The 23,705-nt window shown below is 40.3% G+C and overlaps 1 protein-coding gene across 1 annotated transcript; it reads right to left on the bottom strand.

The window, feature by feature from the left end:
* Positions 1 to 7,676: 7,676 nt before the first annotated feature.
* On the bottom strand, positions 7,677 to 20,038 carry cdhr2 (cadherin related family member 2). The gene is given in 29 exon segments (XM_030061596.1): positions 7,677 to 7,823; positions 7,991 to 8,054; positions 8,488 to 8,571; positions 8,733 to 8,846; positions 9,266 to 9,387; positions 10,754 to 10,889; positions 11,387 to 11,455; positions 11,983 to 12,071; positions 12,211 to 12,307; positions 12,404 to 12,555; positions 12,674 to 12,723; positions 13,286 to 13,357; positions 13,549 to 14,133; positions 14,247 to 14,316; positions 14,432 to 14,671; positions 15,228 to 15,471; positions 15,617 to 15,678; positions 15,810 to 15,971; positions 16,336 to 16,485; positions 16,601 to 16,819; positions 16,930 to 17,039; positions 17,522 to 17,597; positions 17,979 to 18,122; positions 18,684 to 18,797; positions 18,887 to 18,976; positions 19,396 to 19,485; positions 19,583 to 19,633; positions 19,749 to 19,888; positions 20,029 to 20,038. Coding segments are annotated over 29 exon segments (3,753 nt in total).
* Between the last annotated feature and the right edge of the window lie 3,667 nt (positions 20,039 to 23,705).

Here is a 23,705-nt window from a genome sequence, read left to right as displayed (position 1 = left end):
GCCACTGTCTGGTCAGACTCATGCGTGGACACGCCAGGCAACAGGGACAAACACAGGAGCCATGGCCTCATTCAAGAAGTCCTTTGAGAGCCTGAAAGGCACCAGCCATGCGGCGGCTAAAGGAGTCACAGATACTGCAGGTACAGTCCTGTAGCGTTACACTGAGGAGGAGAAGAATCCAGAAGAATTGGTGGAAAAGTCTACTGAGCAGAAAGGAAACTTTGATTTTCAGATTCCTTTGTCTTTGTAGGTAGGAGAGAATGGATATGGCTAAAAAAGAGAGAATATTGGGTAGATTCCAGTATGTTTTGGATATATCAGTGAGTCAGTCTCTTGACTGTACTGTATCTTTTCTGCAGACTGATTTTTCACAATGTGTGATGCAATGAGATCACAGCAATTAAAGCTATTTTAAGTGTGTAACATTGAGAGAGATCATCTTCAAAAGCAAAAAAAGCTGAGTACAACAGTTTGATAACGATGTTTTTCGCTGCCAAAGTCCTTGTCTGTGAGACGCTGTGATGTGTTTTCAGTCCAGGCAACTCAGGACGCTGTGCAGCAGGTGGCAGAGTCCTCCAAAGAAACAGTCAGCACAGGTACAGTGTATGCTCTCAGCTGGTTTTATGAAGGTTTTCAAGGTGTGTTCAGTTTGAGAACAATAAAGTATTTTAAGTACACAGCGTGTTATTGCTAGATTGCAGATGCAAGTATTCAGAGAAAGGTAGGGGTTTGCTCCAAAATGAAATATTTGACAATAAAAGATACTCATGCTAAAAAGGAAATTCTAATATTTAAAGGAAAGAGTGCTTATGGCCCTGGCTGACACATCAATCAGCCCTATTGCCCTTATATATTTTGACTCAGCCCAGTCATTTTTTTATTGTATGACAAGCTGAATACTAACCTTATATTTCACTCTCACTCTTTGAAGCTGCTCAAGAGGCCAGCAGACAGACTCAGGCAGCCATAGGAAAAGCCGCAGACAAGACAAGCGATGCCATCAAGGACTTTGGGCAGAAAATGGAGACTAAATGATCCCTCTAATTTGAAAACGGAGCCAACATGTCTGATGACCCATGTTCTGTTTTAGTGTAGTAACAGTGTTGGAAAGAAGGTATGTTGGCATCCGAGACATGCAAAAAAAAAAAAAAAAGAAAAAAGAAAAGAAAAAATACACATAGCAAACATTCCACAGGGAAAATTTTATGAATTGTCTTTTTTCGCCCCTTTCCCCTTATTTTCCCCATTTGTGTTTCATTTTTCAGTTGTTTAATTGATAGATTTTATTATATGTGACTATTTTGGAAAATAAAAACAGATATTAACTTTTTTTTTCTCAAGTCTATGAATATTTGACATGATGCAATACATAGAAATTACTGTAAGGTGTTGACAAATATATGCACACACACATATGAACTGCTGTGACTTGTTAGCTATTTGTCGAAAAAGCGTGATTACGCATTTCCATCCTGTTTTGCGCTTGGCCGGCGCTCAATGAATCACCACAGTTATAATTATCCACACTTCGCTGAGAAGAGGACCTTTGCTAGGCTCATGGCTCCTGATGAGAATGTGATCGGAGCTGTTTACCTTGGCCCTCACCAGCACACCTCCCTGCATCACACTACGGGTTGCTAGGCAACAGAAGTCTGTGGCGGCCAGGGATTGGTGGAGGCCTTTGAATTAATGGTGAGAATTCTGCTGTCAGTACACAGTGTTCTGGCCAAGCTGCAGCCCACTGCTACAGTATAGGAAGAGCCATGAAAATCAGAGGAATAAAGGTCTCAGACCTGTACAGTGACTTCAAGCTGATAGATTTAGGAAAGCTCTCAAAACCCATGAATCTGGAAACACACAGGAGAGGGAGGAATGGCTGTGAAAGATGTGGTTTCAAGTGTTTGTTTGTGTGGGAGTAACATATCTGCTTCCTCCAGGCTACAACAGTGGTCTTCTCGTGGTGTGGATGTGGTCTTTCATACAATTTCACAATTACAGAAGAGCACACAGAGCATATAACAGAATAAAAAACCAAATGTCCAAATAATTTAGTAAATTTTCTCCCCAGGACCTGAGTCTGTGTTTTATGTACTTTTCTGGTCCTGCCATTTTTGATAACGTGCCTCCACACACAAACAGAATTTGATGTGAATGGAGAGCATATTGTATTCTTTCTTGCTTGTTTCTTTGTATTGATGCTTTTCAAAGTAACGTGGCCTTCACAAAGACTCGACATGACTGACTTTAAAGACAGTGATTGACTGTTGTTAGAAGAAATCTTTCCTCTGCATACTTTACCCTCCCCTGGGAAACCCTCACACCAAGAGCCTGCGCTGACATGGAAGCTTTTATCACCCCGATTTATGCCTCTTCTTAAATGACTTTTGCAATGCCCGTACATGAATTCATAGGTTTATCTCTCTGCATACAGTTACGATTGTGTTGCTATGAGAACCTGGAGTTAATTACTATGATTTACCAATGATTAGAGTGCTGAACAGAGATTTTGTCATTACATTACCTCTCACTGCCGGAACCCCACCGTGGTTTCCAGGGAAACTGGAAATCTGAAGCTTTTCAATAGACACAGCCACAGCTAAAGAGCGAGGACTGCCTAAGATAGATTCTTCTAGAGACAAACCTGTAGCCACTGCAATCAGTATCAATCAACAGGGGAAATATACGGACAGCTGTGTGTCTTGATGAACACTGAGATTTACAATGTTTGACCTAAATGTGAGAGTGAGGAATGGAGAGACTTCAGTCTGACTTGGACTGCTGAGGTATGTCTGTGACTCTTAATTTCCTACAGCCTGCTTTATCTCGTCTGTTGTCTCATTTAACATATGAGAACTAATCTGAATTCCTGTGCATGTTTACATGATTATGAACTACCAGGGAACTTGAATGTGGGCTGCGTGGGAATATTTTTAAGGCAAGGTGCCAAATGAGACACTTGCCATCTGAGATATTAATCAAAAGCAAATCAATTCTAGGAAGCTAAGAATTCCCATTTAAAAAGGCAATTTGTGCATGTACATAACCATTGTCAGTATCAGTTTAGTCCGGTGTAAAAATTGCCAAAAATAAACGTGATTTTTTTTTCTATTATGGGTAGCAGTGATGTAACTTGGGTACATGTCAGTGTACGAAGGAGCTAAAAAAAGAGTTTTGTCTCTTGACATTGATATCGTGACAACTTATGACAGCCACAACAGCATTTCACATTCTGTAAACAAACAGACGTAGCTGTTGTGATAGCCGGTTTATTAAAAATGGAATAAACAGTGTCAGTGCTGTGCTGTGCTCTGCAGGTGCCTGTGCGACTTTCATGCGGTGAGAGAATGGGAAGTCTTAAGGATGAGATGAGAGGTCTGACAGAGGACCGCCAGCGTTGCGAGATGACAGAGGTCGGGGAGTATCCATGCAGCTCAGATAGTAACCGTGCCCCCGAGGGACCTCAAATAAACACAAGCCAAGAATCAGCCACTCAAGAAGACTATCAGTCAAAGCTCCACATGAATACAAGCTGTGTTGAGACGAGCCATGAGGACCCAACATCCAAAGACCCAGTTATTCCAGTCGGGAGTTGCAGTAATATTGATCATCCAGACTTGATACATGTAAAGGACTGTACCCAGAGTGACATCACCCCTCTGACACAACAACCCGATGAAAAAACAACACTGAGTCCTCTGGCTAAACAGAATGAAGAGACAGTCTCGACCCAGTCAACTCCCACTGATCTTTCCACAACAGATGAAGGCGCTGAAGCTCAGGGGGGAAAGTCCCAGGACAAAGATGCGGATCAGAGCACAGAGAACGAAGCAGAGAGCCAGGACGTAGCGCTGCCAGTGTCACCTGCACCAGACGCCTCTACCCCATTTTCCCCTGCTCCTTTCGGTCAGCACCACATGCGCACCCAGGTCAGCCTGGAGGTGGTCCAGTGTCAGTCAGCGGCTACCAGCCCCATGACCCCTCCTGAGGGAGACCATTCCTTCTTCTTCCCTAACTCTTTCGGGAGGTGCGGGGCTGTGGGGACTGAGACTAAAGATGCTGAGCTGCAGGTGGGCCAACAGGTGGAGTTCTGTTCTGTCGCTACATCACCCATGACCCCCAAAACACCAGCTTTTCCAGAGTTCAGTGTCAGAGAGACGGGGCAGGTGATGGAGGAGAGAACGAAGAAGAGTGTGGAGCAGGGCCAAAATGAGCATGAGCAAAAAGAGAGCTTCCCTGTGACAAAGAGTCCAGATAAAGCCAAGACAATCGAGTTAATCCCAACGTTGAAATTTACCACACCAGAGGAGCTGAATGACGAGATCGCCTTCAACTCAAATGCAGCTCCTGCTACCGAGTTAACAGATTCACAAGTAACACCGCAGGATAGTGATCAACAGTGTAAGCAGCATACACAGAGGATGGGGAGTATGGATCAAGACATCACAATCCTGGTGACCCACTATGACAACACCGAGGAAGAGGATGAAGAGAGAGGAGCGACTGAATCATCAGATTATCCCATCGGGGTTGAGCTGGTGAAGATAGATGAGTGTCATGAGGTCAGCAGCGGTGAGGCTGAGGAGAAAACCACTGACGAAAAGAGGGAGGGGGGAAAGGATGACATAGAGAGAAAGATCTCCTCAGAAATCAGCAATGATGGGGAGAATGTCGACCATGGTCATGTACAGGACACACTAACAAACACAAACCTTCCTCAGATCAACATCAAAACTGAAGATCAGTCTCATCCTATCGGAGAACACCCTCAAACAGATACAGACCAAAATAAGAAACTGCAAGAGTCAGGGGTCAAAGAAGCTAAAGAGGATGCATGCTTGAGTGAGGAGCTGAAAGGAGGCTCCCAACCAGAAAGCTCCCTGACGAAGCCTCCCAGTTCCCCAGCTCCCTCCGGCCACCACCACATCCACACCCAGGTCAGCCTGGAGGTGGTCCAGTGTCACTCAGCGGCTACCAGCCCCATGACGCCTCCTGACGGGGAACAAGCCTTCTACTTCCCAAATTCTTTTGGGAAGTCCGGGGCCGTGGGGACAGAGACTAAAGATGCTGGGCTGCAGGTGGGCCAACAGGTTGAGTTTCGGTCTGTTGCTACAGCACCCATGACCCCCAAAACGCCAATCTCCACGGTTTTTCCAGAGATCAGGATGGAAGACAGAATAGTGGGGAAGATCGTAGAGGAGGAAGAAGACGACAAAAAGGAGTCAGTGGCTACAGAGGGAGGTGAAGACAAAACGGAAGAATTAGTACAGAAAGAGAAAGTCATCAAAGAAAAAAAGGCTGAGGCTGCAGCAGCAAAAAAGGAAAAGAACATGTGCGAGGAGAGATGTGAGGAGAAATGCGAGGAGCCAGTGCAGGAAGTGAGCTGGGACGAGAAAGGGATGACGTGGGAGGTGTACGGGGCCGTGGTGGAAGTTGCTGTGCTGGGCTCAGCCATCCAGAAGCACCTGGAGAAACAGGTGAAGAAACACAGGAATCAGCCCTCTATGCCCCCTCCTCCTCCGCTCAATCCCGCCGCCCTCCCCCTCGCCTCAGGCTCAGCCCAGGGATGTTCAGGAAAGGGACGGGCTGGGAAGAGAGCAGAGCGGGATGGGAAAGTGAGCCGACGCCGACGAAACCCCTTCCGCTTACTGATGCAAAACATGCAGCAGCCACATTGCTGCTCCAGAGCCCACACCACTGAGTAACAAGAGGAATCTGCAGACTCAAGGCCAGCAGCCACTCCACTCTCACCTGATTACACAACACACCTGGCTGTATGACAGCTGAGACGGGGGGAAAAATTGATGTGCTGTAAAAAGCACAACATCTACATCTGATCTCCACTGACAGTGATACAGTGCATTCACTCTGATTTATTTCATTGCAACACCTTCTCTTTCAGCGAGAAACAAATGGCTTTCTCAAAGTAAAAAAAAAAGCACAAGACAGTTTCATATACAATTTGTAACCTGAAAACACGAGAAATCAAAGAAAGTGAGCCATACAAGATCGTTTTTTTTCTCTCTCTTTTTGTTTTTGGATAACTCTTTTTCACAACTTTTCTGTGACTTTTGAAATGTGATCACTGCACAGACATGAGAGACAAATAAAAATAAGCTTTTGTTTTTGAAAAAATGGGGGTAAAATGGGGGAATATATGTCGGTCACATCTTTTGCTCGTCTCCTTTAATGATTTTCAAACTAACCATCTTTCTGTCTGATGAATTTTGAAATATGAATGCTTTTTTTTGTTGTTGTTTTATGCATCTGAGACAATATGAAGCCATGGTAACCATCTATCCTTTTCCTGGTTGCAGACATTGTTAGTATAGCTTTGACTGATATGGATAATGGTAGAGTGATGAGGTGAAGTCTGGTTTTTGGCCCTATAGTAAAACAGTACAATTTTCTTGTTAAGGACTAATAGTTGGAGGTTGTCTTGTTGAGGATGTATGGAAATAGAAATTTAAATTAAGTGTCAACCACTTTGATATATGAATGAGAGGACTCTCTACCATTAGTGCAGTCTTTTGGATGTAAGTCTTTTATTCTGCATATAATTTTGACACAATATTTTGACTTATGTGTACTTTGTATTGTGAAAATTATAACAATGTACTTATGGCAATTGTACAATCATTCATTATCATCAAGAAAAGTAATAATCCCCAGTGTGAGGGTCTTCAACCATTGCTACTTAAGTTAATTATCATCATTAGTGATTCAGCTGTAAATTGTGGGATGAAAACAATTTTAAATGTGTTTCAATTCAGAGGCTCTTCAGCCAATAGTTACAGTGTTGTTGATGTTGGTGTTCACCTCACAAATTTGGGAGCAAAACCACAATTGAGTGAATTTGTTTAATTGAAAGATTGCACTTGTGATAAATTCATTTACTTATCAATATACAATGAAGCACTGCCCCACAGCACTGTGTGAGCTAAGCTAAGTCACACTGCATCAGAGTTTATCTCAGCAACTAATATCAAGCTCAAAACTAAGTCTGATTGATGAAACATGAAGAAAGCTATGAACTATGGCATAAACAGGAAAATAAAATATATTTCAAAGTGAACCAAACATTTTTTAAACCACTGTATAATACATATATAAAAAATAAAGTGATTCACATGTGCAACAAACAAAATTTTGTTTTGCTTGTTTTCCCACAGCTTTTCAAGGTTTTGTTCATTTTACAGTATCTGGTCATTCTTTTATGGAAATCCAACAGCATGTTAAAACTCATATCACCAATATTCACAAACAACCAAACCAGATTATGTAAGATCACTACACTATGTGGTATGGTTATGATGTAGTTAAAATAAAATACATAATAAAATAATTTATACATGTGGATATGGTTGCTACTGCTGCAGAAAAAAAAAGATCTCCATTTTTGCTTTTGCTTATGTTTTTACTTGAACAGAACCTTTAGGGGGTTCTTCAATGGCTAAGTGAGTTTCGTGACCTTAGTTCCCATGACTCATATAAAATCCATATTAGAAATTTCAAAAGCACTTTGCTGTCAATCTGAAAAGAAGAAAATTCAAAGATGCAAGGTCATTATCCAAGTTGTTTGATTAACAGTTTGGTAGCAGTTTGCAGTTTTAGCATAAAGCCATGATGAAGTTTTTTTTTTATTTTGTTTGGTTTTTTATATATCCTCAGCATGGTCATCACAGGTCTGTGGTGCTGAATGCAGGGTTATCAAATGATAGTTTGTCAGAGCCTTTCTTCTTGTCACGCTGGGCAAGTGCAGCTCCCAGAGGCTCAATGTACCCTGGCTCCCCACTGTCCTCCTCCTCCTCCTCCTCTTGGATCATCTGGTGGTGAAGAACACACAGCCTTTTAATACTAATCATATTTTCACTATCAGACGTATATCTGCAAAACATTAGCCGGCCATTTTCAATGCACTAAAAAAGACTGTAAGGACTGATTGTAAGCATCTGTGCCAGTGATGAAGATGGATTTTGAAATTGAATCTCACCGTCATAGCCCTTGGGTCCTTTTCTGGCATGGTCATGTCAATGTTGTAGTCCAGAGAACTGAGACTTGGGTGGAAAAAGAACAAAACCGGATGCTATCAGCGTGATCTCCATACACACAAAGAACAGCAGTATCAGTATACACAGATAACAAATATGTAAGTTCTTACACGGTCAAAAGAAAAGCAAAAAGCAGTTTGGATGTTGTTGTTATCCCTGCCATCCACCCCAGAGGAGTGTTTGGATGTCTGATCAGACAGGAGGCCACGTGTCACATGTAGAACTGTAAGCCAGCTCTCCATTACAACACAGGAATCATGCTGTAGTGAGCACACTGTGACAAAATGTTCAACTGGAATCAATCCCAGTCTTTTAACCATCATTTGAAACAAAGAGGAGAGCAACGTTTGTGTGTCACCGTGAGCCCCCAGCCTGCAAAACGGAGGCGACTGAGGAGAGAGAGAGAGCTATCTGTAGGGGGTGGAGCTTCTGTTTATACCTGACTTTGTCTGCGTTTGAGCTTTCCTCGTCAAAGCCCAGGTCTGTGGCTGTGTCGATGTTGAGGTTGAGCACCGGGTTAGCTCTGTGAGGGAACAAAAATACACACACACACACACACACACACACACAGGGGAAAACACATTTTCTATTGGTATGTTCAACATAGAGAGAAGCTGGCATAACTGTTTTTTGATTTTTTTTTTTGTTGTTGTTGTTGTTATTGATGCAGTGTTGTTCTCTCACCCCTCCATGGTGTATTTGTTGGTTCCAGGAACCACAGGGCCACTCTTCTGGTTCTCAGTCACTGCCATGGTTGCAGAGTTCATGGCTTTAGCGGCCTTCAGCTTCGTCCTGTAGCTGCAGTGTCATGGTAGTGAATTAGTGAAACAGAGCCAGTACCTGCCATGTACTTTTAACAACTCTGAACCTGGGATACTTGTTGAGACAGGTTAACAGTGTCCTGCCCTGTCTCCCTGTAGTCCCTGACACTGTCTTGTCCTCTCCCGTCCCATCCCATCCCATCCCATCCCGTACTGTGCTGTCCTGCCCTTCTGTCCCATCCTGTCCTGCCATTTCCTGTCTTGTTTTGTCCTGTCCTATCCTGTCCTTTCCTGTGTCTTGTCCTGTCCCAGGCTGTCCCACTCTGTCCTTCCCTCTTGTCCTTTTGTCCTGTCCTGTCATCTTCTGTTTTCATTGTCCTGTCCTGTCCTGTCCTGTCCTTTCCGTTCATTTTGAGAATCCAAATCCCTTTACTTCCTCCACAGGTCCTTTCTTACTTTCTGCGAGTGCACACCAGGGAAATGGTGAGGACAGTGAGCACGATGACGAGGCCGCCCACCACACCCATCAGGCCATAATGAAGAGGGTTTTGGGCTGGCTCATCCACAGGAACGTCCCCCTGAAACACAAGTGGAGAAGACAACAGAGCTCAGGAAAATAACACTGTAAGCGTCACATCGATACACTGGTGTCTGTCGCACTTTCATTCACATTGCACACTGTCATACTTGTTTTATGAGAAGCTCTGAATCCTGGTAACATCCAACCCTGTGATGACACATTTAATAAGGATCACACCCAAAATACATTTAAAACAAAACAAAAACTTTCTAAATGCACCAATAATTTATTTATGGAGGTAACCTCAACTATCAACAATCAACCTCAGACAAGTTAAAATAGGCCCGTGTATTCCCAAACTGCACAGATATGAAAAATAAAATGACATTTATTTGAAAGGCAAATCTCTATGCAATTTGTTGACAAAATATTACAATGAAATTTCTGTGCATTTAGGACCATTTCTCTTAATGTAAAGTATGAATGGGCAGTGAAATCTGTCACTATAGGTGGAAGATAAAAAGCTAAATAATAATATTGCGATCATTTATTAAACTAAATCTTAATTTTAATGTTGTCAGACACAACAAAAAATGCTGTGATCAGTGTGTTCATTTATCACAGCATTACCACTGAGGCCGTATATTTTTAGTCTTGTTCAACATGTGGCCCGTGCGCACAAGGAAACACCTCTGGTGGGTGTTTTATTTATTTTTATCTATTCAGATAAACTATTGCTACAGTACACGCAAGGTTTCCTCCTCTGTGATTTGTTGTGAAATTAGATGCGATCACAAATTATGTAAAAAAGACAAAACAAACAACCACAGTTAACAGTAGCCTCAGTGATCTGCTACTTGTTTTCATATAATCAAATTCTGGACTTTTATTTACAAAGGAAGGAGGAAGTGCTGCATGGCTCTCATAGCTCATACAACAGGGTGAAAGGCCATAATTCCTGTTTATTGTGTTTGTCAAACCCTGAAAACCTGACTGAGAGTCGATGCACGTTGGTCTGCTTAGTTGCCTTGCTCAAGCAATCACATAACTAATTTGCTTAATTCAAAGACGGAGTGCCTTAGTTTTTTTTTTTTTTTTCCATGGTTACAGTATCTGCACTACTTAGAGACTGATATCAAGCAAGGCCTCCAGGACTTTGTTTCTAAACAATCTCTGGACTTATCAGACTTGTCCCATAAAAAAAAAAATTCTTCCAAAGGAAATGGAACATGTTACATGGTGATGGGAAGCAGTTATCAAAGGTCACGTAATGCTGTATTTTTACAGTAGGCCTAAATCCTGTTAATGATTGACAGAGGGAAAGTGCTGCTCAGGTTACCTATAAACATATCGTTACAGAGAAAAAAACTCACAGGGTTCAAACCAAGAAAATAATTTGGATTTTAACTAACTGTCACACTTACGATGTATGTGAGGCCCAACTGATTCAGTGTAGGAAAGTGCTCCTCATCTGAGAGCATACTTTCCACACCGGCCGTATTAATGGCTGTGCCGTTGCTGTAGATAAAATACACCTCCATTATAGTGCCACCTTGAGCCCTGTGTGAGGGAAACAACACAATCAAATAAATACCAGTTCAAAAATTAAAAGTGTAGAACTGAGCAACTGGTGTGAGATGTGGCAAGTTCAAAGACACTGAACCAATTTGTGTGGTTCCAATTAAACAGGATTGATTATGTCGATCAGGTGGTAAATGTGGACGTGAATATGTCTTGTCAGGTCATGTCTGTCTTTTTTTCCTTTAATTTCCTGTAATCCAAAACCTTTTTTTTCTCGTAGGAGACAATAAAGTAGCCCTGAAACTTGAATCTGTTATCGGTGAGTACATACAATGTAAACATGACAGCCTCATTGTTTAAGGACGTTGGCACCACCTAGTGGACAAACTAAATCAGTGCACATGGAAGTGAGGGCTGTTTAAAGGCCCCTGTTAATACCAAATATATATATGTCAGACCTGTTGTGATATTCACTAACTGACAACAAAGTCTGATGCAGGACTACTTTGTGTTAGTCTGATGCAACCATGACTCACCTGGACTCTGCAGTGGCAGACTTGATGTTAGTAATTCGAACAGAAGCACTGGTAGCAGCAGAAAGTGACCTGTGAAGGGTTTAAAAAAAAAAAGGAAATTACATACCAAAAATGCCTCAAGACAAAGTGTTTCTCAAATAAGATTCTGATCAATGTCATTTTTAAATAATTTGCCGGCAGTGTGTGCCTGTTCTCTTACTTTAACATGACACTACAGTACTTACTACATTGTGTTTGTTTGTTTATTTATATATATATATATACACACACACACACACACACACACACATATATATATATATATATATATATATATATAGTGAAAATAGAATTTTTTTTGTAAATGATACAAAATGAATTTAGCAGGGAATGGTGTGGGACAATTGCCTGTAAACCCTCAAGGAGCTTGAAAATTTTCATTCTCCAAGTAGTGTATTACAGGAAATAATTACACTGCAATGAAGTGTACAGAATTTGTATCTACCAATAATTTAAATAAAGAAAAATCAATCAATCAATCAATTTTTAAAAAATGAAGACACAATGTAGCATAGCAATTTGACAGCATTACAGTGTATCATGTGCAAACAACTTACGCACGAATCTTGTCTTTGTTATTTGTAACTTCTTCCAGGGAAGATACAAACCGAAGTTCAACTTTAAAAGATTTGTCGACCGTGAAAATCTGCAACACAAAAAGAACAGAGGATCTGGAGCAACAGAGTGGAGTCTTACTGTCTGTCTGGCACTTCCACAGTCAGATGGGACGATGCTCTGCCATGGGTTATGAATGAAAACACTTTTGCATGATTTTAGTCACTCACCTCCACTACAGTGCTGGTGGAGAGGCCACCGTGGTCGGTTGCAGTGACTGTCACCAAGTACTTCCCTTTCAGTTCAGTATTCAGCTCTTGAACGGAGCTGTAGAAATGAACAATGAGCATCAAACCTATCATTTAAATATGCACAAATTTAGAGTTATGTGAGAAGTGACAGTGTGATGCTGATGGAGGACACTGTACTCACTGAACAATTGCCTGGTTTGGCTGCGTGGGACGAATGCCAAAGATCAACGTCATGCTGCTCGTGTGGTCGTTGAGGTCCTTGAATCGCACCTCCGTCACTTTAAACTCTACTTGCTTATTTAGTCCAGAATCACGGTCTGTAGCCTAAGTGCAGGGAGTGCCACGTGAAAGACATAAAAACATACAAGGATAACATATCAAATAACTCAGTAACAAGTTACAAATGACCGCAAATATCAGCTTTTTTCCCATTCATACTCACAGCGACCTCTGCCACCGATGTATCCGAGCTGGCACTTTCTGACACCACAACTGAACACAAACAAGGAAATCGATATTTAATTTATACTGCCAGTACGACCCATTAGTCATAGTAGAACTAGAATTAGTAAGAGTCATAGTAGAGCTAGTATAACTGTATTATATTAGTGGTTGATTATAACACTACACCGTGTTTTTCCACACAATACAAAAGTGAAATGCTAAAAGTTTCCATTCACACACCTGTCTTAACAAGCCATGTAGCCTCAAATTTTGTGTGGAAGTCTTGTTTTTGTTAAAAGTAGTGATTGATATAGGCTGGAGATAACTTCAGTCATTTCCAAAGTCATAAAACAGCAGAAAAAGGACAAATCGCTCTGATAATGCCAAAGAAATGATTCAAGCACAAGTTAAATATCTGTTGACTTCACTTATTTGTACTGGAGAAACGTGAAATAATCTCACATAAATGGCACTTGCTGTAAGAAATATGAGGTTGTGAGACTCATTGCTAAATGAAATGACTTGATCAGATGGAATTTTTTTTTTTCTCTTCACCCCATAAAATCAAACTAAGTCAGTATCTTCCATGCAGTTTCACAAATACACTCACCATTTACAACATCTGAGACAATAAATTCGGGAGCGTTGTCATTGATGTCCTCAATATTGATCACCATTTCTCCTGAAATTATTGAAAAAAATGTTTGTTTTGTTGTTGTTGTTGTTTTTTGAGAAATGTTTACAAATAGATTGTAATACAGTTTTTTTTTTTTTTTTTTTTAGATTATGCACAACAGCCAAATTGGAGGGACTGTGTCTGTATGTCTGTATTTGATCTGTGATTTTACTATCTGTAAGGAACCCAGTGCTGACCTGTTGTGACACTGTTGTTCTCTCCTTTCTCCGTGTACTCGTCCACCACCTGAGCTTCAATCAGCGCCCAGTCACACAGCTCATAATCCACTGTGTGCTCTGGGTTGAGTGTGATTTCACCCGTGGGCTTCAGCAAAAACCAGCTGCAGGGTTTCATTGTTCTGTTGCAATGGCACTTAATGGATTCCAGCTCGAAGACCAATGAATGGTTTCCATCCATGTCGTTGGCTACAAATTTTCCAAGATCTCCATCGATGGTGGTGTTCTCCTTCACTGTCAGAGGACCGGCAGGCTTGAACACGGGCCTCTCGTCATTCACATCCAACACATCCACCTCCACCGTCACAACAGCTGTCTTCTGGTCCACATCTGCTGCCTCCACCTCCAACATGAACTTCTTGCGATCACTCTCAAAGTCCAGCTCGATGTCTTGGTCCACGGTGATGTTGCCAATGTAACCTCCTACCTCTGCAAAGGTGCGAATCATGAAACTGCCAAAGCTTCCACTTATTATACTGAAAGAAATGCGGTTAAGGTCTGTGGTTTGGTCCAAATCCTCAGCATGGACGGAGCCAACAAATGCACCTGTTTGATTGGGGGGAAAAACAACAAGGAAACAAATGGGGAATCAAACTGTGAACTCGCAGTGCATGACTGTTACGCTGAATTGAGCATCTTTTGCCAAATGAAATGCTTACCTTTCTCCCCTTCCTTAACAGTGAATTTGTACGTAGCTGCTTTAAACTGCGGCGTATTATCATTGACATCCTGGGATCAATCAAAGGGAAACAAGGCAACTCAAATTGTATCATGTTCATAATCCCGACTTTCAGTATCAATATAGTACCTTTTTTTTTTTTGGTAGAAACTGTGCAAGACTCACCACTACATCGATGACAACTGTGACCATGGAGGACAGGGGGCCTTCACCTTTGTCAGTAGCAGTTACGTTCAGCTCAATCAACCCATTGAGATTGGGGTTCAAGGCCTCGCGGTCCAGTTCACCATTGTTTCTCAACACACCGGTGTTCGAGTCAATGGTGAAGTTACCACTGTAGTCGCTTGGCACTATTTCATATACAATTTGGCTGTTCTCTGTGCCTTGTTCGTCTCCATCAGTCGCCTGCCAAAACGAGGGTTATTAAAGAAATCTTATTTCTGGTTTTATATTTCCACGACAAGGATATGCTATCTACAGTAATGTAAAAGAGTACTCTGTGTTTGTTTTGATTTATTTTGGAAAAAAGTTAACTTTTTCAAGTTTCCATTCTTTTTATGTACAACTTGATCATAACTTTAGGAATAATCTCGACATGTATCCTCTCAAGGTTTCTTCCCCTTTGCCTTGTTATCGTTTTGGGGTTTTTGGGGAGTTGTTTCTTGCCTGCTATGAGGGTTCAAGTCAGGGCAGGGTCATCATGTTTTCTTTGCTGTAAACTGTGGGCCTGTAAAGGCCTTTGAGACTACAGACAGTGATCTAAGGCTCTAATTGCTGATTATGTGGGTCAGCTGGTAATATTACATTAGGGTTTACATGTATTTATTAGGAGACCTTTGAAATTTGAAATAATGCCATGTATTGACTGAGCATGGCACAAAAGAATAGAATAATAAAATTAGTATAACACAAACAGAATTGTGTTATTATGTGAAATCCTCCCTTAGACCTATATAATTACCTGTATTGGAAGTTCAAATTGTTCACCCTCTTCAACCCGCTTTGAGTAAGAGTCTCTGTTGAAGACAGGCTTCTTGTCATTGATGTCCGTCAGAGTGATCTCCAGTACTGTTGTGCCAGTGTTGTTGTTCGTATCCCTGGCTTGCAGAGTTGCCGAGTACAGGGACCTGACCTCACGGTCTATGAGCTTTTCATTTTTCACATAAATTGCGCCTATGTTTGGCTCCACATCAAAATAACTTAGTCTGAAACACAGGCATACAAAATAGAAACGCAAATAACCAGCTGTCCAATTTAATATGTCAGCTGCAAAGACACAGCAAGGATAAAAGGCTATTCCAAATATGAATTGGTTACATTTTACCACAATTTTATTTTGGGGAAACATACATGCTGTCTGGAAAAAGTTTGTAGGTGATTTTGCCTTCATCCATCGTGTCAGGATCCTCTGCCTGGGAAAACAAAAAGCAGCGTGTGCTTCTCTGAATACCAAGTGCCAGCAGTCCATAATGTCAAGTTAGTGCAACACAATCAAACATCATTTCAAAGTGTTTGAAGCAAATCTAGATTGTAAAGGACTTACAGTAATGTTGGCAAATACTGTGCCATTATGAGCGTGTTCAGGCACATGTAGCTCAAAGGTATCCTGTTTGAATGTGGGGCTGTTGTCATTGACGTCCTTGATCTTAATAGTAACTGTGGCAGTAGAGCGGAAGCTGGGCTTCTCCTGATCTACAGCAATCACCTGCAACACAAAACAAGTAGGCAAAACTCATCACACTTGTAATAATAAAGTAAAATAAAGAAAAATAAGTAGTGTGTGATTACAGAAAGATGCCATCCAAGTAACAGTTTATAGCATATACTGTTGAACACCCTGCACAGTGCTGTGCCTTAATATCTGTGTAGGAATAATTTCATGACAATGTAGACAGCAGTGCCAGTGTTTTTGTCTTAACACCTTAATCCCCTGGGTATAACAGATCGTAACAACTTTTCCTTGTCTTTTCCCTGTAAAAAGTGGGATAGGTGGGATAACTGTAGCTACTACACTGACTGCATTCGGCATTTATGACCTTTTTTTTTTTTTTTTTTTTACCTCTCCTTACCTGCACAACCATCTGTTCTGTTTTTTCAAAATCCAGTTTATTGGAGTCTCTGACCGTGAGCCGAACTGAACTCTCTGAAAAAGCAGAGTTAGGTTCCACAGAAAACACGTCCTTGTCAGCTCCGTCCAGCATCAGTTGGATTTCCCCCCCCTATAAAACCCAAAAGAAGATGATCCACATTCGTTCATTAACATCACTCAGCTCTCATCATTTATCATGTATTTCACAAACGCACTCTAGAAAACCCTCACACGAGTTATCTGACCTGATCCAGATCTTTGACGGTCATGTTGAAGTCTATAGATCCCAGTGAGTGCTCAGAGATCTCTTGTGTGAAGCTTTCCTGGGGTGTACAACTCTTCTTGTCTGTACCTTCACACAAGTAAAACTCAGGTTTGTTGTCATTTATGTCGATGATGGTGATGCGTACACTTGCAGTGGTGTTGGCCTCATTCCCATAGATGTCTGGATTGGCCTCAGTGGCCTTTAATAGAATAGAATAGAATACAAAACAGTACAATACAATACAATAGACAAAAGTATTACTAGTACATTAGTCTAGCAGTAAATTACCATTACTTTAAAAATCTGTACCTTGACAATCAATGTGACAACATCACCAATGACTTCTCGGTCAATGTCTTCCTTTACAGCTATGATCCCAGTGTCTGATGAAATGCTAAACAGGCCATCTGCTGAGGAATCTGACAAACAAGGGCAAAAACAGTCAACAGCAACATTTCCACAAAAGAACGGGTGGCTGTGACACATTCACATTTCCAGCTTGTCAAATACTGCAGCTCGGTCACATCCCTTTTGCCTCTGATACTGGCGCGAGGATGATATGCATCAGGCTTGCTGGCTTTTACCACTTGTCACTGTCATGTGGTTATTTTTAGGTAATAAAGCCAATAAAAATAGTAACTGGACATGGTCATAATTTCACATGAAAGGTCTCCTGTGAAGATCCTGTGACTTACATGCCCACCATCCAAAAAAAACTGCTTCACCATCGCTCATGTCTCATTCTAAAGCTAAAGGGTGCCTCTGACTTCTCGTGGGCGCCTTCGGCATCAGTGTTAGATGCAAAAGGCGCATGACTAAGCTGCGCTATTTGACACCCGGGGAATCACTCATTACAAATGGCTTTCAATTTTTATGTGCTCTTCAAATTGTTGAGGCTCACTTTCAAGACTGTAGATGATCTGATTATTCACTCCTGTGTCTTGGTCTAATGCAGTCACTGTAAGCACAGGCAGGCCCTGGAGACACAAACGAACAAACAAACAACTTAGTTTCATGAAACGAAACCAGAACCATCTCAAGATCACTTTTATAACTCCTATAAGGGGGCTTCTTGCTCAGAAATTTGTGGATGTTATATGGCACCAGAATTTGCAGCTTGTCATACATGTTGTGTCGATACAACAATGTAAGGTGTCATGTCATGCTCGACACTTGATTTGAACCTCTCTGAACCCACAGCTGCTTCTAAATAGTTTACTGCATGCTGGGACACACTACAGTACAGGCTATATTAAGATTCTTTTCAGCCACCAAATTCGGAAGTGAACATTAATCCAGTTTGGCAGTTTTTCCAGTAGAATACTCCCCTTGATTTGCACTGGGTTAGCAGCACTCACCAATTCAGAGTGTTCTTTCACTTGACCCAAGTATGGAAGACCTATGAATTGTGGGTCTAGGTCTGAGACATCCTTGACAGAAACAAAGGCAATGGCACTGCTGCTCTGGATAACATGTTGACCGTTCCACTCACCCCCACTGTCCTGTGAAGAGACACAGTGTCACTGCCGTTTTTTATGCATCCTCTAAATGGTTTTGTCTGCCATCATCATAGAGTGATTGGGAGACTGATAAACTTTATCGATTAGAAGACAGTTTCTGAACTCTGTAATCTATTTGACATTAACACCATCCAATTAATAAAACTGTATGTAGTAGAGCTCATAAAATGGAATTAATAGGTACAAATCAGAAAGGGTAATTATTACAGGGGTACACAAATTAATTTGGAGATGAAAAAAAGGAATGTCCTTTTCCATTTTGAAAAATGATTCACAAATTCAGTGTAATTTTAACTGATTAGAGACAGAATTATGAATTTTAATTAATAATTTACATATTTTAGTACAATTGCATGAAATGTTTTACTAACCGGATCATTTAAATGTCAAATAAATCAGTTCAGTGTAGAAAGTTTTTTTATCTTATGTTCACAGAACTGCCTATCACATGTTGCACATTATTGTTATTGCCTTATATCTAGAGTGTAGAAACTGTCAGTAAAAAAGCAAATATGTGCATCTTATTATGAGCAAAATACTTACCGATGCATTTATCTGTAGCCGATAAAGTCTGCCCTGAGTATAATTTAGTTGTTCAACTAATATGATTTTTGAGCCGTTGATGCTAAACAGATTGAATCCACTTTGCGGTTGAACCTAAAAATTACAGAGTAAACAGGGCTTTAAAAAATCATGGCATATCTGAATAAAATATGAATGAGATATAGGGTTTATTAAGACCGTACCTCAACAATGCTGTATTTCACAAGAGAGGCAAGCCCAATATCGTTATCTTTAGCATTCACCTCAAACAGAGCTGTATTTATGGGGGTGTTCTGATAAATTGGATGGAAAAAAGACAAAGACACACAAAATCAAACACAATAATGCCACTCGGTGTTGACAGTTGTGCTGATAAATTAATTATGTCATCATGAGGGATGACAAATTAATGTTTTTCTCACATTAGCTTCCTCGTGAACAGGGTCTATACTAAAAGGGCACATTTTGAAATTCAAAGACATTTTGGAATATAAAAAAAAAAAAAAAAAAAATATTTATTGAAATGCCCTGCACTAAAATGACTTAATACTCTGAGAACTCATAATGTTGATAACCGAGCTCTGCAATTGCTACTTTGAGGCATTATCAAAGATAAAAGTGAAACATTCTTTGTTATTGAAATCAAAAAATCCTAAAATAAAATGGGCCAGAGTAACCAATCTTTTCTGTAGCCAGGTGTTCAGTAACTTACTTCTGGGACAGAGACATCAAATGAAGAGACGTCAAATATAGGCGCATTGTCATTGGCATCTATTAATATTATTGTTAAGTCCTTTTGGTTCTGAAAGATAATGCATGGTCAACAAAACAGGTATGAATACAACAGAGCAAAGTAAAAGTGAAAATTATGGATCAACACTCACTAATCCTTCACTTACCTCACCGTAAGGATCAGCAACAGAAACCGTGACTGTTATGAAATCTGAAATCTAAAAACAAACACACACAAGCAATAGATAAATAAAGAGGATGACAACTGAAGGTTTTCAGTTGCTGTTTTTGAGAGCATTCAAAAGGAGCAGATTTCTGTAAAAACCGCCATACCTCTCTGTCAAGCTTCTTCTTGACAGTCACATTCCCACTGTGACTGTCAACCGCAAAGTAGGTGTTTCCAGTCCCAACGATACCATAAGTCAGTCTGTCATTTTCTGGATCAGTTGCATCTATTGTAAATGCATAATCACCTATGACAAGAATAACAGACCACAAATCACAAATAAGTAAATAAAATGGGTGCATTCAGTGCAAAACATACTGAGGCGTGACGCATTAGTGAAATACAAGCAAGAAAAAAAAGGTTAAGACTGTATCCAGTGTTTCAAACCAACCAGCATCCAGGCAAAATTAATTCGTATATACCTTCAGGGGTGTCTTCACGCACATGTTCAACAATAGAATGGATCACAGGAATTCTATTTGCTGTGGAAACACACAGAGAACGTTTCACATGTTGTGTAGTGTGGCACATGCAAAGAAAAAAATAAAATGAACTGACCATATACTCACCATAAGTGAAGTGAAAAAGGCCCAGCAGTAATATGCTTGATGCTGCAAACCTCCCCATGTCTGCAGCTGAAACTGAAACATAACAAAGGGAGGGGGAAAAAATTATATTGACTATGATGTTTACAAGAAAATTCAATTTTTTTTTTATCTGTCATGCATCTTTAGACTATTACTAACTACACATGCAGACACTGACATTTGTTGAATAAAAGGTATCAAATAATATTACTGTGTAAACCAGAAATATCATGAGTCAAGTAACTGATAATGTAACAAGGCATATTTAGTTTCCTTACTCTGCAGCCCGCATGAAAATGACTTAGGTTCAATAAAGTTATAGAGCAACTGGACCCACACTATGAGAAATGATATTTATCGCCAACCTTCTATCACTGTCATAAATCTGAGTGATTCAGTTTTTCCAACGTGAACAAGAGCTACTGAAAATGAGAGAGAACAACATGTAAGCTGTTTGTTCTATACTCCCTGGTATCTCCCTGCTTCCTGAAGAATAATGTATTTTTTTTTTTTTTTTTTTTTAACTTTAATCAGTGATTATCAAAAGACAAATTCAGCTCCAGCCCACAATTACACAGAACATAATGCTCACCCTTATAATATCCAAGAGAGAGGGAACAATATATGTGTTTCCTTTAAAAATCTATCTTGTTAGTACATATTGTATTTGTTGGAACCATAATGAGGTATAGTAATAAAACTTGAAAAAGGAGGAACAAATTAGATTTTACCAACACTTTACATTTTGTGATTTAAAAAAAATGATTATCACACACACTAAAAAAGTGCAACACCCTGGGTAAACTTGTGAAGCGGGTAAATCTGATGTAAAATACAACGCAGTCACACTCACCAGATGATGTTCGGAGAGGTGCTTCTCCCAAAGTGATGTCTGGAGGAGACCTTTGCCTCTTCCTCCTTCCTGGTTATTATCGTCTCCAGTTGTAAAAGGTAATTATTAACATGCACTAGAAATGCCCAGGACTCTAAACTCCTCCCTGCATATATGTGTGTGGGCAAGAAGTCACACCAAAACTGCTGACTGATTATGGCACAGAATCAGTGCTCCTGAGGCCAGGTGGATGACAACTGAACAAACCAACAAAGTGCCCTGGTACATGACGTAGCCAGGGACAAATCTGAAGAAAAAAGCCCTCCAGATATTATCCAAGTGTTATTGTTAGCTCCTACACCACCAGTTCTCTCTACATGGATGAAGTTGTGTCTGTCTGCCTTGGTTGTAATGAAAGGCAGGCCCTAACACACTCCTCACCCGATCATTGGCTGGCCAGGCCTTTTACCAGAATTGCATGGCAGCGTGCCACCGTGGGTCACCAGTGTCCAGCCTGGGGAGGGAAGACACATACCAGCAGCCCAGGAGCATCTGAACCGCTCTTTTGTTTTGACAGGGTGTTTCTGTTGCCATGGCACCGAGCTGCCACTGAGAAAACGTGACGTGACCATGCAGGGGCACTCTGATGTGTGTCTCATCAGAACCAGGCAGTGGACCGATGGCTTTCTCAGCGAGCACACATCTATCCATCCACCTCCCTAATGAGCTCTTCCCAATAAAGCCCCCTCCCCCTTCGGGCCGGCCGGTCCTCGTAATTAAAGGGCACCACACAAAGGATTATCTTCTCTAGTATCCACTGGGTTTATTCATAATCATTTATCTTCCTCGAAAACAAAAGCCTGGCACTGAACTGCTGTGCTTTGACGGACAATGTATAACAATACATGTTTCCATTCCCATGAAAACAGACACATATTTGGACTACCTCACATTGATCCATGTTTTTTTTTTTAAGAACCAAACTCTAACAAAAAGTTGGTAATTAACACTAAAAAAGTTGTTAATTAATTAAAAAATTGCTGTTCTTTGTAAAAGGGCTACATTTAATACCAATTAGGGCTTTTTGTTTTTTTTTTTCATTGAAGAGAGAAATGAAAATTTAAGAGGGATACTTGGTCATGGTGCAGGGAGATTGTTGGTTTTATTTTTGGTTTATTTCAAAAATGATTTCTGCTGTATTTTTTGGTTCAACCAACAGAAAACAGTTGAAAGCGACAGGAAATATGGAAAAGTTGAGAAACCTTTGACAACCACATGGCACATATTGCTCTCCGAGCTCCACATCAGATGACTACACGGCCTCACTGTGGTCCTGCAGGAAGATAATTTTTTGTTAAAAACTGTCAAAGAACTACAAACCAAACAGTCTGGCTCTGCAAACAACAAATGCTGTTAGTCTACAGACACATTCATGGTTTCAACAAATTGTAGTCAAAAGGTATTTAGGGATTTAAACACTTTTAAATATTTTTAGAAATATAATTATTTAAAATAAAATTAAAAACGGTTTCAAAATAGTTTGTACCTAAAAGGAGAAAAAAAATAGTTTCAGCTGGCCTTTTGTTTACTTGTGTGTTAGCAAGGAGATCATCTGTCTGTCACATGGCCCTTACTGATAGATTTAAAAAAAAAAAATCATAATAACAATATAGGCACCAGTGTACCACTAGAATATTAAATTTACCTCTCACACTGGAAAGCTTTTCTCTTCGATTAAATGATTTAGGCTATATCAGTGGCCCAGACTTTCAAGGAATCTGTTCCTCTAATCTTATCCATGTAGACTTTGGTTTATAACTTACTGACAAGAATGGTGGCACTCTAGGCCCAGGAATAGAAATTCATAAATGGGTGGGAATGTGGTGATAAAACACTGCCAAAGCAATTACAGTAAACAGAAACATAATATTCAGACTTTGAGCATAAACTGTAAACTGAATAAAAGTCGCAAGACAGCTAAATGAGATGTAATCTAATGAAAAATGGCTAAACTTAATTAACCCTGAGGGTAAACAAAGCATTTTCAGTGTTTGCTGTGATGATTTTACAAGCAGTGACAACAGAGTAGGGCACCTGTTTCACAGGTCAAGGGTGTTGCCATTCACCACCTACCCAACACTAAAAAAGATCGCCTGCTTATTCAGATGATAAAACTAATCCTGATAACTAATGACGCACACTGTGTGAATCGTGCATGATGGAATATGATCACGCAATAAGAAGCAGATAAGAATATGATTTCAAACAGAAATTCCCATAGTTACACTGCATCAACACTTGTGCCTATAACTCCAGAACATCAACTTATTGAAAAGTCTGTTTAAGTGTTAATAATATTAAAGTGTCAAATATGAAGAGTTCATTTGCAAAAACAGATAAAAGCCATCCTTAAAATCAATACACCTTTTTCACTGATACTGCTTGGAGTACACACACACATATATACACACACAAACAAAGCATGATTTAGGATAATAAACATTATGCCAGGCTAAATAAACATATAAAAAAATAGAAATAAATATGAAATATGTAATAAAATTAAAAAAAAAGTTTGAAAAGATTTAATAAATTCAAATGGAGATATCTGTTTTTGCAAATGAACTCTTCATATACAATAGCCT

Source organism: Myripristis murdjan, chromosome 10 (genome assembly GCF_902150065.1).
Source record: "Myripristis murdjan chromosome 10, fMyrMur1.1, whole genome shotgun sequence".
NCBI classification, from domain to species: domain Eukaryota; kingdom Metazoa; phylum Chordata; class Actinopteri; order Holocentriformes; family Holocentridae; genus Myripristis; species Myripristis murdjan.
This window is presented reverse-complemented; position numbering and strand designations above follow the sequence as displayed.